Below are 14,592 nucleotides of genomic sequence, written 5' to 3'. Positions count from 1 at the left end.
TGAACACTTTATACGCAGTGTTTCTCATGAGTGCAAATATCTGTAGGAATCATTCCTAGAAATGGGGATGGTATGTGTATTGATAGATAGGTATCGTGTATCAATAGATATTGCCAAATTAACCCAGTAGGAGTTATACCAATTTACATTCCCACCAACAAGAGAGTGTAGTCAGAGAGAGACAAATAAATACTGTTATGATTTCACTCATGTGGAATTTAAGAAACAAAACAAACAAGCAAAATGAAAAGATAAGGGAGAGCAAGACAAATCAAGAAGCAGACTTAATTATGGAGAACTAATGGTTACCACAGGGGAGGGGGGCTGGGTGAAATAGGCGATGGGGATTAAGGACTTGTTGTGCACTTGTTGTGTGCACCTAGGGTCATAGGGAAGGCTTGAATCACTGTATCATACACCTGAGACTAATATTACACTGTATGTTAAGTGAAATTAAAATAACAGCTTAGGAAAATAAAAACAAAAAAATAAATTAGAGTGTCTGTTTGGTCACGGTCCTGCAAATAGAGCGAAGTTAGCAAATGTTTGGATTTTACCAATCTTATAATGGTGTCTGCACGGTTTTCGTTTGCCTTTTTCTTATTAAATAGAATGAAGTTGAGGGGTGCCTGGGTGGCTCAGTCAGGCGTCTCTTGGTTTTAGCTCAGGTCATGATCTCAGGGGTCATGGGTTTGAGCCCACATCAGGGTCTGTGCTGACAAGCGTGGAGCCTGCTTGGGGTCCTCCCTCTCCCTTCCTCTCTCTCTGTCCCTCCCCCACACTCACTGTCTCAAAATAAATAAACTTAAACCAAAAAAGTGAAACTGAACATCATCTCATATGTTTAAAAGCCATTTATTTATATTTACTTTTCTCTGAACTGTCTGTAAATGTCATTTGCTACTTTTTCTAGTGGCTTACTGATCTCCGTGAGTTCTAGGACAGGGAGCTTAGCCGCTTGTGATACAAACTGCAAATATCTTTTCTCCAATTTGTCATTTGTCTTTTCACTTTCTGTAGTTTTCATCCCTCACGGTATTTCTCTTAACTAATCCTGGATGTTAATCCTGAGTATTAGCCTGCTTGTTTCTGCCTCGTAAAGAGTTCTGGAACGCCCTCCCCCCACCCCTGACTTCTTTCTACCCCACCACTATTTCTGTGGGCAGTCTGCTATCATCACTCACTTAAATTACTCATTGGTATTCTGACCGCTCTCCCAGACACACTTCGACTCTTGTCCCTTTCTAATCTAGTTTACATTTTGGAGGCAGAAAGCTATTTCTAAAATTAAAACAGGATCGTGTCACTTTTCTCTGAAAGCTCTTCAGTGGCTAACTGGTGCCCTTAGATAGAATCCAATGTCTTAAGATAGGATCCTCTGTGAGTTCCAAGGTCCCTTGAGTGGTCTGGTTCCTGTTGACCTCTTCAGCATCACGTCTTACCAGTTCTCACCTCCCATTCTACGTTCCCGCCATACTGAACTGTTTTCATGTCCTCCCTCTCTGTAAGCTCTCTCACTTCCCAGGCCTTTGCATAAGCTGTTCCTTTGAGGAATTCCCTTCACTTGCTTAACTTCCATTCACCCTTCAGATTTCATCTCAAACATCACTGCCAGCAGGAAGCCCTACTTGACCCCAGTAGAGGAGATTAGGTACCTAGTCTATGTGCTCTCCTAACACCCCATACTGTCCTTATGTCAGCGCTAGTCACACTGCATTATGATTATCTGTTTACTTCTCTGTCACTCCCATTAGTTAGACTAAGTTCTGGGAAGGTAGGGACGAAGCCTGCTTCTTCACTATTGTGTCCCTAGTGCCTATCACAGGGCCTGGTGCATAATAGGTGCTCCATAAATAGTTGTTAAATTAATTCAAGAAAGGATGTTTGATAAATGACAAAATGAACATTTCACCTTGGTTGGGGGACCCTGGAGAATGAAGAAGACAGAAAGCCTCTTGACTCTTGTACAAGAAAGTAGCCACTTTCTCTTTAAGCCCACCTGCCAGAGAAGCTGTGCTTGTACCCTTCCATTTCTCTGGGGAACCTCATTTGGCTCTGCCCTAGCTTGCTCTATGCCCAGGTCCCAGAGTGGTAAGCAAAATACCTAACATCTTGTAGAGGCAGCACTGACCAATTTGAGGGCAGCTTGCCTTCGCTGGAGGTAGGGCCTGGAGGCTTCCTGGGTGTCATAGTTTACCTTTTCATCACTGGACCATGGAGAGATCCTGGGCAGGAGATGGATTCCAGTGGGGGTCAGAGCAGACAGGTGTGCTTGGGGAGACAACTTAGGACAATGGCTGTTTACCATCCAGTAGAAGTATCTGTGTGTGTGTGTTTTAATGTTTATTCATTTTTGAGAGACAGAGAGAGACAGAGTACAAGTGGGGGAGGATCACAGAGAGAGGGAGACATAGAACCCGAAGCAGGCTCTAGGCTCTTAGCTATCAGCACAGAGTCCAATGCAGGTCTTGAACCCATGATCCATGAAATCATGACCTGAGCCAAAGTCGGATGCTCAACTGACTGAGCCAGCCAGGCTCCCCTGTGGTTTTGTTTGTTTGTTTGTTTTTGTTATTTATTTATTTATTTATTTAATTTTTTTTCAACGTTTATTTATTTTTGGGACAGAGAGAGACAGAGCATGAACGGGGGAGGGCCAGAGAGAGAGGGAGACACAGAATCGGAAACAGGCTCCAGGCTCTGAGCCATCAGCCCAGAGCCCGACGCGGGGCTCGAACTCCCGGACCGCGAGATCGTGACCTGGCTGAAGTCGGACGCTTAACCGACTGCGCCACCCAGGCGCCCCTGTTTTTGTTTTTTAAAGTAGGCTTCATGCCCAGCACAGAGCCCAACATGGGGCTTGAACTCATGACCCTGAGACTGAGCCTGAGCTGAGATCAAGAGTCGGACGCCTACCTGACTGGGCCACCCAGGCGCCCCAGTGTTTGAGTTTTTAACACTGGTAGGGCCTGAGCAAAATGTACAACCTGATTATCAGTTCTGCCCACTTCCCCTCTGTCTTCTCAGGCTTCCCTTTGTTCACGTCCTTCCCTAAAACAGTCTAGAGCTGGAGGTGACACAAGGCTTGTGTGACCTTTTTGGCAGATGATAAAACGGAGACTCTTGGGAGGCGATGGAATTTAAAACAATGTAAACAGGTTAAACAGTGTAAATAAATTAAAAACGACGTTGGACGGTCACACAAACCTGAGTAGGACTACTGGCTTTGCAGCTGTGTAACTTAGTTCAACTACTTAACCTGAGATACTGTTTCCTGACCTGCAGCTTTCTTCAGTCTGCTAAAGGCCTTCAATGGATTACACCTGTAAGGTCACCGGTGCAGGATCTGATTAAGAGATAGTAGGGAAGGGCGCCTGGATGGCTCAGTTGGTTAAGTGTCCATCTCTCGGTCTCGGCTCAGGTCACGATCTCTGGTTTCAAGAGTTCGAGGCCCGCGTCAGGCTCCGGGCTGGCAGCGTGGAGCCTGCTTGGGATTCTGTCTCTCTTCCTCTTTTTCTGCCCCTCCCCCCACTCATGCTATCTCTTTCTCAAAATAAATAAACTTTAAAAAAATTAAAAATAAGTAAGTCGTGGAGAATAAGTGGGAGCTGAGTAGAAGAGGACTAAAGTCAGCGGGTGACAGAGTGAGAACAGAACTAGTGTCTTGATTTAGGGACCACCTCTTATACTCTCATTGATGCAGACTGCTACAGTCAACACACTTTTAGGGTCTCTGAGAGCCCACAGAGAGAAATAAGGGAAGTTCCCTTTCCTAGGCTCAGTTCTGTATTTTCTGACACCTTGAGCGTGAGTAGGGGTTGGGATAGATTAGTGACTTCTCCAGTTTCAGGCTCTGGGGTGGAATCAAGTTAGGATCTGATTTGGAAAAGTTAGGGCACAGGGAAGGTGTGATCTGACCTTCAAGGATTTATTCACTCCTCGACTTCCCAACTACTGATCGCAAACTTCAGCCTAAAAAAAGGTGCAAGGCTCTGGAGATAAAAGTCTACTAAAAAAGGTGTTTTTCAAACTGTGGGTCCTGACTTGTTAACGGGATGGGAAACTGCGACCAGATTTGAAAAAAATAAATAGAATATAAAATACTACAGTGCAGTTGTACATACAAGAATAAGTACGAGGTCAAAAAACTTTGTTGTAAACATGTGTGTGTGCGGAGTCATGATTTAAAGCATGTTATTGTGGATTTGTGGCCAAAAATGTTGCAAGCCCCTGCATAGGAAGGTGAGCTTCAAGAGTGCAAGGGCCTTGTTTTGTTTTAGAACAGTGCCTGGCATTTGTTAAGCGTTTCACAAAGAGGCTGAAGGAGTGAATGTCTAACACCACCCTGCCTTCAAGATTAGAGGCAGACATACAGGAAAAGGTAAATATAGGCTTTTCGATACTAGTCTTAATCTGAACATTAAAAATGTCTTGCTCAGTTCCATCTCTGTACTTGCACATTGTTGGCATATTTTAAAATGAAAGATGGAAGGAAAACCTTAATTGCTGTCCTGAAGGATGGCATCTTTGCTCACCAGGAAAATAAGGTTAGAGGCGAAACACCGATATAGAGAAAATATAGACAAAGCACCATACAGGTCACCTGTAATAAGTGCCGAAGTTAAGGGCAGGGCCACAAGCACTCCTTGGGGACCGCGGGCGTGCCAGTTTTAGTGCTAGCTGCCGTGGGGGACGCACGGCAGAGCCTGTATGCCCTGCCTTTTAGTAACAAAGAAAGGACACAGAAGTAAATACTGACAGCCTGTCGGTGGAACAGACAAGGCAGCGAAGACTGGACTGAGAGTCTACCACAGAAAAGGCTAGATGACAGCTGGACTGGCAAAATACATCTTGACCCAGATGAAGCTTAAGCTGGGGTTCCTAAGAGGGAAACTGCGCGATAGGCCAAGGTTTGGGGAGCACATTTCAGGGCGGTAGAGAAGTAAGTAGCAATCTATGCCCTTTATGGAAAGGCTGTTAAGGTGAGGTGACCTTGAGTTGCTGCGCGTAGGTGGAAAAAAGTTCCGGGGAACAGTTTCATGGTCCTGCCTCCGAGCGCCCAAAAGAGAAAAAAAAAAAATCCTGTTTTGAGACAATACCTGTATTTGGTTTTCTTCGCGTCTTGGGACGCGGGTGGGGGTTGGAAGACAAGACACAAGGGGCGGAGCCAACGCGCGCGACGGGCGGGACCACGCGAGCCCTCCCTCTAGCTACTGGAGGCCGGGCAAAGGGGCGGAGTTTCCGGTAGCAGCGGCACTCAAGCGTCGGGTGACGCTAGGCGGACGAGTCGTCACGTGACACGGAAGTGACTACGAACAGGAAGAGGACGAAAAAAATAACCGTCCGCGACGCCGAGCCGAACCGGACCAGCAGCCACCATGAACAGCAAAGGCAAGGACAGGGGGCGGCTGGGGCCGTCGCGGGGAACAGCGCTAGCCTGGAGCGAGCGGGCCCGGACCCCAGGGTCGCCAAACGCCAAGCTTGGGGCGAGCTGAGCCTCGCTCCTGGGCCGGCTGCAGTTCCGGGGGCTGCGCCAGAAGCCTTCGTCATCCCCGAACTACGGCTGCTCGCTCCTTCCCGGCCCTTTCCCCCTTAAACTCTGTGGCGCAGTTTGGAGCTGCGGGCTCGGGTGGAGGGGTGGGGGGTGGGGGGGAAAGGCTTGTCATGATAGGCATGTGCAGGAGCAAATGGGGAGCTAGAGCAGGGATTTGGGCAGGCCAATGGAGAGCCAGCGGAGGCGGGGCGCCGCGCTCCGGAACCAGAGGCTGGCGCCCGGGCTTAACTAGTGAGGTGCCGGCGCTGGTGGGCGGGCCAGGGGGCCAGAAAGGTCTCTCTCGCCTTTCCCTCCGATGGAGGCCTGGACTTCTCCCGGCTTCTGTGATTGCACTAGTGTTTATCAGAATACGATCCTTTGTTGTTCCTCAGGACATTTACCTTCTCTCGGGTCTGAAGGTTCACTTCCACCACTCACTTTATTTGGAAGTCGACCTTGAGTAGGAAATCGATGGGGTAAATAATCGTAGCCACTGTGACTCAACGAGGTCTTGGCCAGTTACAACCAGGCCTATGAAGACCACCTAGAGCAGAGGCAGGATAGACCGTTGGTACACTGGCAGGCACGGGTGCCCAGACCTGCCCTGCATTGTGAAAGAAACTTGGGCCCAGCTAGACTTTCCCTTACACCAGTATGCTAACGGGAAGAGCGCCTTCCTGTCGATTGAGAATCCAGCATCTTCGGGTATAGGCCGGGAAGAGGGTGCAAAGAGAATGCTTATTTTCCTGGTTCCAGAAATCAGGCCCTCCAGAGCAGTCTGTTCCCACATCTCCTGCTTGTTGCCGCTAGGTTAGTTACCCAGTATGCTCTGCCCCATTTTGGTGGTTCTGTGTGATAGGCAATATGCATTTTCCCCCACCCCTTGTCTTCCAGGTCAATATCCGACACAGCCAACCTACCCTGTGCAGCCTCCTGGGAATCCAGTGTACCCTCAGACCTTGCATCTTCCTCAGGCTCCACCCTATACTGATGCCCCGCCTGCCTACTCAGAGGTGCTCCCAGTTTATTCGACTTGAACTGAATACTCTTCGGATCACATTTTCAGCCCTGAGCTAAGCCTGACTTCACATATTTATTTACTCTCCACACACAGGAGAGAGTGCTGCCATGAATAACTGAAACCCTGTACACTTCAGCAGTTTCTTTTGGGGTTGAGAATGCATTATCTGATTATATCTTTTGGCACAGGCTGAGGTTAAGAAGATGAGTGTGTGTTCCTTGAGTCTAACATTAGCTATAGCAGGAAGCGATCCAGGAGAATATGGAGTGGCAATGGAAAGGCAGCCTGTGTAACTTAGAGTGTAATCTACCTAAGGAGAATTAAGAGCTCTAAAATTGGAATGTCATGAAGTAACATGTGGCCTTCTCTTCTGCCTCTTGTAGCTCTATCGTCCGAGCTTTGTGCACCCAGGGGCTGCCACAGTCCCCACCATGTCGGCTGCGTTTCCTGGAGCCTCCCTGTATCTTCCCATGGCCCAATCTGTGGCTGTTGGACCTTTAGGTTCCACAATCCCTATGGCTTATTATCCAGTTGGTCCCATCTATCCACCTGGTTCAGCAGTGCTGGTGGAAGGAGGGTACGATGCAGGTGCCAGATTTGGAGCTGGGGCTGCTGCTGGCAACATTCCTGTGAGTATGACCTTATCAGAAAAACTCGGCTCTTGTGTCTTTTAACTTTCTGAAAAGATTACGTATTCATCCTTTCGCCACACCTGGGCAGTAGCTGTGGTATTGCTGTGAGCACTGATATCCAGGAGTCAGGTGTGAGGGGGTAGGAGAACTGTGGCAAGTCAGTAGCATCGGGCACATTCCCTGGGGTCTCAGTTAACCAGATTCCTTTGTTTTCCTGTCTTAGGAGTGCTGTCTGCTGCTCTTTCTGCTCCGTTCTGGTACCGGGCTAGGAATACTCCTTATTCATTCCATAAGCATTTACTTCGAATTTGCCATAATCCCTATTAAGTAGCATTTGGAAAGATACTAGAGATTTTAGTTATGTTTCCTGCTTCTCTCCCCCTTGCATAAGAATTAGAGCCCAAATGGCTCTTGCTAGGGCCAGCCACTCAAAACCATATACTAGAAATGAAGTGGGAATGCCTTTGGATGAGTGGTAGGCTCTTTCCTGTTTGCATCTTTGGGTTCACAGAAAATCCAGACCTGCTTTACAGTCCAAATTGGTGGCAGAACTAGCTCTAAGATGTGATTGGTCAGCATACTGCCGTCGTCTTAACGGATCCCGTTTTCACCTGTGCCCACTTCCCTCGTCTCAGCTGCCCTATGCCCAGTCAACCTTTGTGTTTTCCTTTCAGCCTCCACCCCCTGGATGCCCTCCCAATGCTGCTCAGCTTGCAGTCATGCAGGGAGCCAATGTCCTCGTAACTCAGCGGAAGGGAAACTTCTTCATGGGTGGCTCAGATGGTGGCTACACCATCTGGTGAAGAACCAAGGCCACCTCTGTGCCGAGAAAGACATCACATACCTTCAGCACTTCTCACAATGTAACTGCTTTAGTCATATTAACCTGAAGTTGCAGTTTAGACACATGTTGTTGGGGTGTCTTTCTGGTGCCCAAACTTTCAGGCACTTTTCAAACTTAATAAGGAACCATGTAATGGTAGCAGTACCTCCTTAAAGCATTTTGAGGTAGGGGAGGCATCCATTCATAAAATGAATGTGGGTGAAGCAGCCCTAAGGATCTTCCTTGAATTCCTCTGGAGTAATACTGTACCATTCTGGTCTTTGCTCTTAGTAATAAAACATCAAATTAGGTTTGGAGGGAACTTTGATCTTCCTAAGAATTAAAGTTGCCAAATTATTCTGATTGGTCTTTAATCTCCTTTAAGTCTTTGATTTCTATTACTTGTTATAAATGAAACGCATTAGTTGTCTGCCTTTCCCTTTCCATCCTTTGCCCCACGTCCCACCCTCAACCCTAGTTTTCCAGTTCCTTCCCGCCAATCTCCATTGAATCAATGGTGCAGGACAGAAAGCCAGTCAGACTAACTTCCTTCTCTCCTTGCACTTCTCCCCACTTGCCATCTTTTAACTAGTCTTTCACAAGGATCCTCTGAAACCCCTTCTGTGCCCCAAGCACGGACCCCATCACTTCTGTTTTTTGCGTCTCCTCAGGCAAAAGTGGAGGGTGCCTCTCGGACCTTCCTCATAGGCTGTCTCTTCATCCGTGAACTAAACCCAAATTTGCTTCGGTGCCAGAAAACCTGAGAGCTGTATTTGAACAAAGGGTATCAATGCAAACTGTACTGTAAACAAGTTTGTTTAAAATGTTGGGGCAGGGAGGGGGATGCATTTCAAAAGCCTGATGACGTTAGAGCCAAATTAGGGGACGATTTCCCATCCAAAAATTGGTCACCATTTATCGTCAGAGTATCTGATGTAGGCAGTCACGCACGGCTCCCTAGAACTCCTAAGCTGGGTTAATGGGGTCATATTAGGAATCCCTCACTACAAAATGACTTGAGTCCAGTGAAATCTCATTAGGGTTAAGAATATTTCAGGGATCCTTAATATTTTGATTTTTGTTTTCTGAAATTGGATTTTATTTTATCTTATAATTTCAGTTCATCTAAATTTTGTGTTCTGTACATGTGATGTTTGACTGTACCATTGACTGTTATGGAAGTTCAGCGTTGTATGTCTCTCTCTACACTGTGGTGCACTTAACTTGTGGATTTTTTATACTAAAAATGTAGAATAAAGACTATTTTGAAGATTTGAATAAAGTGATGAAGTTGCATTACACCTCACTTCAAGGATTCTTTACTCAGCTTGTTTTTAGGTTTCTTCTCTATATATCTTATATCCCACCTAAAATTCAAATAGGTACTGTTGTCATTCTGTTGGGTTTTGTTTTGTTTTTTAACGAAGCCTTTGAAATAAATGCAGGAGTGTAAGGCCAAGATTTGACCATTTTCATGAGTCCCGTTCTAGATGTTTTCCTTTTCTTTATTTCCTAAGCTCTTTCAGATTTTTAGAAGCCTGTTATGCCAGAGGTATTCAGAACATAAGGGGGCGCCTGGGTGGCTTAGTCAGTTAAGCATCCCACTCTTGGTTTTGGCTCAGGTCATGATCTCATGGTTTTGGAGACTGAGCCCCAAGTCAGGAGCCTCGCTGACAGCGAGAAGCCCGCTTGGGATTCTCTCTCCTCACTCCCTCTCTCTCTGTTCCTCCCCTTCTTGCTCGCTTTCAAAACGGGCTTGAGCTCACCTGATGTAGAACTCGAACTCATGAACTATGAGATCATGACCTGAGCCAAAGGCAGATGCTTAATGCCTGAGCCACCCAGGCGCCCCTGAGAAAAATGTTTTAGTGTAACAGTTTTTGTTAAGTTCGGGGTGACCTTTCAATTTCACCAAAGTTCTGTGTGGAGAAATACTGAAACAGATTATCAAGACTGATTCCTCAACTCCTGGGTCTTAACGTGGGAGGAACAGAGTTTGGATGATGGAAGCAATACAATTTATAGACTTCAAAGGAGATTTAGCTTAATTCCAACTAAACAGTACCTGGGGAGCCAGGATTCCTACTGAAACACTGTATCTTTTAAACACCTCTAATTTTTGGGACTAAGATCCAAGAAGCTTCTCTGGGCTTGATTCAAAGGACATTGGTGGGTAAAGTGGTAGGGAGGTAGTTCCTGGTGCCCTCTCTGTATACATAGAATGGGTCTGAGAAATTCTGGCCCTTGCCAGGATGGAAGGTAAACCAACTCATCACCCCAGGGATGTTTCTAATGACACGCCTCTGGGACAAGCTTCCCACCACCATTTTTGTTTCAATCTCGTGAGATGGTTCTGGAACTTCTGAAACTTCCCTGGGGTTCTTACTGCTTGGGAGAGAACATATGCAAAAGAGTTAAATAAGCAAAAAAAAAAAAAAAAAAAAAAAAAAAAAAAGCCTGGGGTACCTGGGTGGCTGGGTTAAGCGTCAGACTTCAGCTCAGGTCATAATCTCGCAGTTCATGGGTTTAATTAAGTAAGCCCTGTATCTTCGGATCCCCCGTCTCCCTTTCTCTCTGCCCGCCGCCACTCTCTCTCTCTCTCTCTCTCTCTCTCTCAAAAATAAATAAACATTAAAAAAATTTAAGTCTGGATAAGTCAAAATATAAAGGTAGTTATTTCTTGCACACGAGAATCGGATTTCTATTATCAATAAACATTTTTAATTGTGAAAAAAACAGCATCAGTGTAAGGTTGTTGGGGAATATGGAAAGGAAGAAGGCTCAGGAGATGGAGCACATTCATCAGGAGGTGAGGTCTCCATAGTCTGTCCCTCCTGGTCTGGCCTTTTACTCTGGTATCCAGCACCTGGCAAGAACTAGTATGACTAGACACTATCTCTGCTCAGGCTGTCAACTAGTTGACCAGGTAAGGGATAGGGGAGCAGCCAGCGACTCATAACTGTCCTTCCCTTCAACCTTGAAAACACTGAAGATGATTGGGCACATACTCATGTTGTCTGGTACAGCACCACCTTCTTGGGCAGCCACAGAAACCCGCCATATTAGAAAGGCCTGGCTAACGACAGCATGAGCAGTTTCCTCTGTGTCCCTGGTGTCAGTGACGCTGGCATTCATTTGGGCCTGTGTCCTAGAAAGAGCTCAGGTTTGCCTATATCGATCAGTGCTTCTCACTGGTTTCAGATAAAACTTGCGCCTAATAAATTAAATAGTGTGTTAACACCGGAGCCTGGATAAGCTCCTTGGGGCCCGGGAGTCATTAGATGAAATATTCCTCCTTCTCCCTGCCCTTGGCTGAGTCACTCTCCATTTGGAGGATGGCGCTGGGCTCGCCTTCTGCAGGTTCGTAGGTGACGTAGCTGCCTTTGTTCTTGTACAGGTAAAAGAAGATCAAGATCACGACCGAGAGCAGGGTGAGGAAGACCACGGTGATAACAACTTGAGAGGGAAAATGCAGACATGTTTCAGGACTGAGGATGTCTCAGCAATTCATGGGGCCCCCTGAATTCGGCGATTCCCTCACTATTTATAAGCACCCTCACTATTTCTAAGAACCAGGGTTCTAATTAACCGGTGGCCACTTGCAAATCCATATTCCCCAAGTCCAACTTCCATGGTGCATGACCCCCGGAGTACCTTGGTACTTAAGCTAAGGACACAAGGCTTTTGATTTCTGACAAAACAACTCCCTCTCAACCGGTTCCTGATGATTAGGATAGAAACAGGAAGGAGGGAAACAGGAAATACCTTATCCCAAGAGGAAGGCATTTTAAAACCCACAGCCTCCTGCAGGGATTTCTCTGATCCCTCCCATCCTCTTCCTCACCCACTTGACAAACCACACACATCCTCATCTCTCGCCGCATAGTGGAGTGTAGCGCCCGTACGCGCTTACATCTGTTTGTGGCCGCTTCCCACATTTACCGGCAGTGTCTCTGGCACAGAGCCTCTAAGAGTCTTTTACAGCCTTGCGTGTGTGCGTGTGTAAGATAACCTATGTGCCCAAACGAGCCCATTACTGGATTTGGTCTCCAATCTGTGGTGCTTTCCTGCATAGGGAAAATCCTAGTTCAGCCACTGGGTTCCCCATCTGTGGAGTGAGATAGCCGTGGAATTCAAGAGGTCTCTCGGATTTGGCTCAGGGCGTTTGTTACCTGCTATGAGTGCTGTGCTGGCCTCGGCTTTGGGGGACAGGGCTTCAGTGGCCTGCAGGATTGGGGTGGTCATCGGCTCTTCTGGAAAATTTAGAAAAGTGAAAAGGGAAATGGGGTGAATTCTTCTGTCCTAAAACATACATCCGTCCTTCAAATTTTACCACCCCACCTCTTCCCTAATAAAGAAGTTATCATTCAACTCCTGTAGTAAATCCGTATAGAAAAACCTGGAGAATAGAAGAGAAAATAAACTACCATCCAAAGACCATGAACAAGTTGATGGGTTTCTCTCTGCCTAATATAGTGGTTAAGTGGTTAAGAGTATGGGCTCTAAAGCCTAAATGATGAGGTTCGAATCTGAGCTCTGTCCTTTACTGGCTGTTACCTTCAGAAAATTACCTACCCCCCCCGCCCCGGATGTGCCAGCTTCCTCACCTGCAAAATGGAGATAAAAGTATCTACTTTATAGGCTTGTTGTGACAGGTAGTAAGTAACTCAATAAAGGTAAGCTATTGTAGGGCACGTGGGTGGCTTAGTTAAGGGTTCAACTTTGGCTCAGCTCATGATCTCACAGTTCGTGAGTTTGAGCCCCGCATCGGGCTCTGTGCTGACAGCTCGGGGCCTGGAGCCTGCTTCGGATTCTGTGTCTCCCTCACTCTCTGCCCCTCCCACACTTGTGCTCTGTCTGTCTCAAAAATAAATGAGTGTTAATACATGGTCTTACAAACTCTTTGTAAACATTATTTTAAAATAATGAAACGAATGCTCCTCTCTTATTAAAACCCTTTCCTACACTTCCAGAGTAGGCCCTGTAATTTAAAAGGTTCCGAAACAAGGCCTCTCCTACCCTAAAATACATCTCCTACCTCCTCCTGCTATTGTTCTGTCCGTCCTTTAGAGCCTGAAAGTCCCGCCACTAAGGTCATTACCTAGGGTGGGAACACTCAGAACTACAGGTCTCCAGAAGTCCCTTTTAAGTATTTATGCGGGCAGTCAGGGAGACGGAGCCCGTTTAGTTCTCGCCCCAGTTAGCATTTTCATGTAGGGATTTGAAGAGGCACCAGGTTCAGTTAACTGCAGGACAGAGGTATCCTGGGGAAAACAGGGGGCATTATTCAATATTCATTCAATAAATAATAGCAGCACTCATTAACTGCCTACCCTTTGCCAGGTACTGTGCCAGGCACACTGGAGATGTAATGGTGAGCAAAATGGTGTCCCTTCCCAGAGCCTACCCTCCACCACGCCACGGTTCACAGTTAATGACTGCGATACATGAAACAAAGGAAATCGCCGGGCACTTGGGAAAGCATGTGACTTGGGCTTGATCTAGTCTTCCAGCAGGCGTAGCCTCCACAGGAAGTAAGATTTGAGGTGGGAGCCGAAGCAGGGGTAGGTGTTTACAGGGGAAGAGGGACAAGAGATGGGACACATTCTAGGCAGAGAAAAGAGCCCAGGTCAAAGCTCTGAGACAAGAGCCGGTGCGGCTGGACCACAGGGCAAGAGCGTGACTCCTGTCTAATGCCTGACACCTGCGGGTTTCCATTCAGGGCAAGTGAAATGAAGTCACCAGTGGTGGGCCTGGGAGCCTGGGAGCAGTGTTGAAAGGGGCCAATGGTGGTGAGGGGTCTTTTTTTTACACAGGCCAAGAAGAGGCCTGATGAACCTGATCTTGCAACAAAGCAGAGGTGAGTCACCTACAGCACCCACCCTCCCCACGCCAGGCCAAACCCTTCTCCACTATTCTCCACTCTTTCTTTAGGAATGGATAGCTCAGCCACTCCATGGCCTTGGGCAAATGGTTACATCCCTCCCATTCACTCAAGTGCTCTAGTGTTGCTGATGGGGGGTGACATTAACCAACTTTGCAGGGTGAGGGTGAAGCCTGAAAGAGCTTGGACGTGTCACAGAGTGCTTACTACTCAATATATTATTTAAGGTGACTTTGTTCATGTGCTCAGTGATTAAAAGCTGCTCTCAGTTGGAACCCTGCACCGACAAATTACTAGGTGACCCTTAAGGAAGTTACTAAATCTCTCTGAGCTTCAGTTTCTTGATTTCCAAAATGGGAGTATGGTGGGCAGCTGGTGAGATGGCTCCAGACGATCCTTGCCACCTGGTATTTACACCTTTGTGTAAGCCCCTCTCCCTGTGCGTGGGCTGGACCCAGTGACTTCTAACAAACAGAATACAGCAAAAGCAATGGGATGTCATTTCTGATAGACGCCCTGAACTTACCCTCCTGGTCAGACTCTGACTGCTGCCTCTTAACACGTACACTTTCCTCCCCCAAACGTCCCAGGGCTGGCTGCACTCCTTTGCACTCCACCTTCTAGAATTCTGTACAGATGCTCTTAGTTTTGACTTTCTTTCTTTCTTTCTTTCTTTCTTTCTTTCTTTCTTTCTTTCTT

At 46.9% G+C, this 14,592-nt stretch overlaps 2 protein-coding genes and 1 long non-coding RNA gene across 4 annotated transcripts in view; 1 reads left to right on the top strand and 2 right to left on the bottom strand.

Moving 5' to 3' along the window:
- Positions 1-3,617: 3,617 nt before the first annotated feature.
- On the bottom strand, positions 3,618-6,428 carry LOC121038568 (uncharacterized). The gene is made up of 2 exons (XR_005794400.1): positions 5,935-6,428; positions 3,618-5,309 (listed from the first exon to the last, which is right to left on the bottom strand). It is a non-coding gene; the product is annotated as an uncharacterized LOC121038568 (long non-coding RNA).
- On the top strand, positions 5,284-9,315 carry DAZAP2 (DAZ associated protein 2). 2 transcript variants are annotated; one of them, XM_040488103.1, is made up of 4 exons: positions 5,284-5,391; positions 6,428-6,546; positions 6,938-7,106; positions 7,861-9,315. In XM_040488103.1, the coding sequence occupies exons 1-4, from the start codon at positions 5,379-5,381 to the stop codon at positions 8,181-8,183; spliced, it is 624 nt and encodes a 207-aa protein (XP_040344037.1). In that variant the 5' UTR covers positions 5,284-5,378; the 3' UTR covers positions 8,184-9,315. The 2 variants fall into 2 exon arrangements, with proteins under 2 accessions (XP_040344037.1, XP_040344036.1); XM_040488102.1 differs by having other exon boundaries at positions 6,938-7,183; positions 7,861-8,018.
- A 1,387-nt stretch (positions 9,316-10,702) lies between these two features.
- Positions 10,703-14,592, bottom strand: part of SMAGP (small cell adhesion glycoprotein) — a 17,681-nt gene continuing 13,791 nt past the window's right edge. Inside the window, exons 4-5 of the mRNA XM_040489022.1 lie at positions 12,182-12,262; positions 10,703-11,465 (exon numbers count right to left, since the gene is read on the bottom strand). Coding sequence (XP_040344956.1) covers positions 11,287-11,465; positions 12,182-12,262 — 260 coding nt within the window. The 3' untranslated portion in view covers positions 10,703-11,286. The remainder of the gene's footprint in view (positions 11,466-12,181; positions 12,263-14,592) is intronic.

Source organism: Herpailurus yagouaroundi, unplaced genomic scaffold (assembly GCF_014898765.1).
Source record: "Herpailurus yagouaroundi ecotype Mexico unplaced genomic scaffold, PumYag 166, whole genome shotgun sequence".
NCBI classification, from domain to species: Eukaryota; Metazoa; Chordata; class Mammalia; order Carnivora; family Felidae; genus Herpailurus; species Herpailurus yagouaroundi.
This window is presented reverse-complemented; position numbering and strand designations above follow the sequence as displayed.

Bases quoted from the DNA above. Each gene is read 5' to 3' on its own strand.
- DAZAP2 (XM_040488103.1), top strand. The intron at 6,547-6,937 runs GTGCTCCCAGTT...TGCCTCTTGTAG, and splicing joins CCCCGCCTGCCTACTCAGAG to CTCTATCGTCCGAGCTTTGT. The intron at 7,107-7,860 runs GTTCAGCAGTGC...TTTTCCTTTCAG, and splicing joins TGGTCCCATCTATCCACCTG to CCTCCACCCCCTGGATGCCC.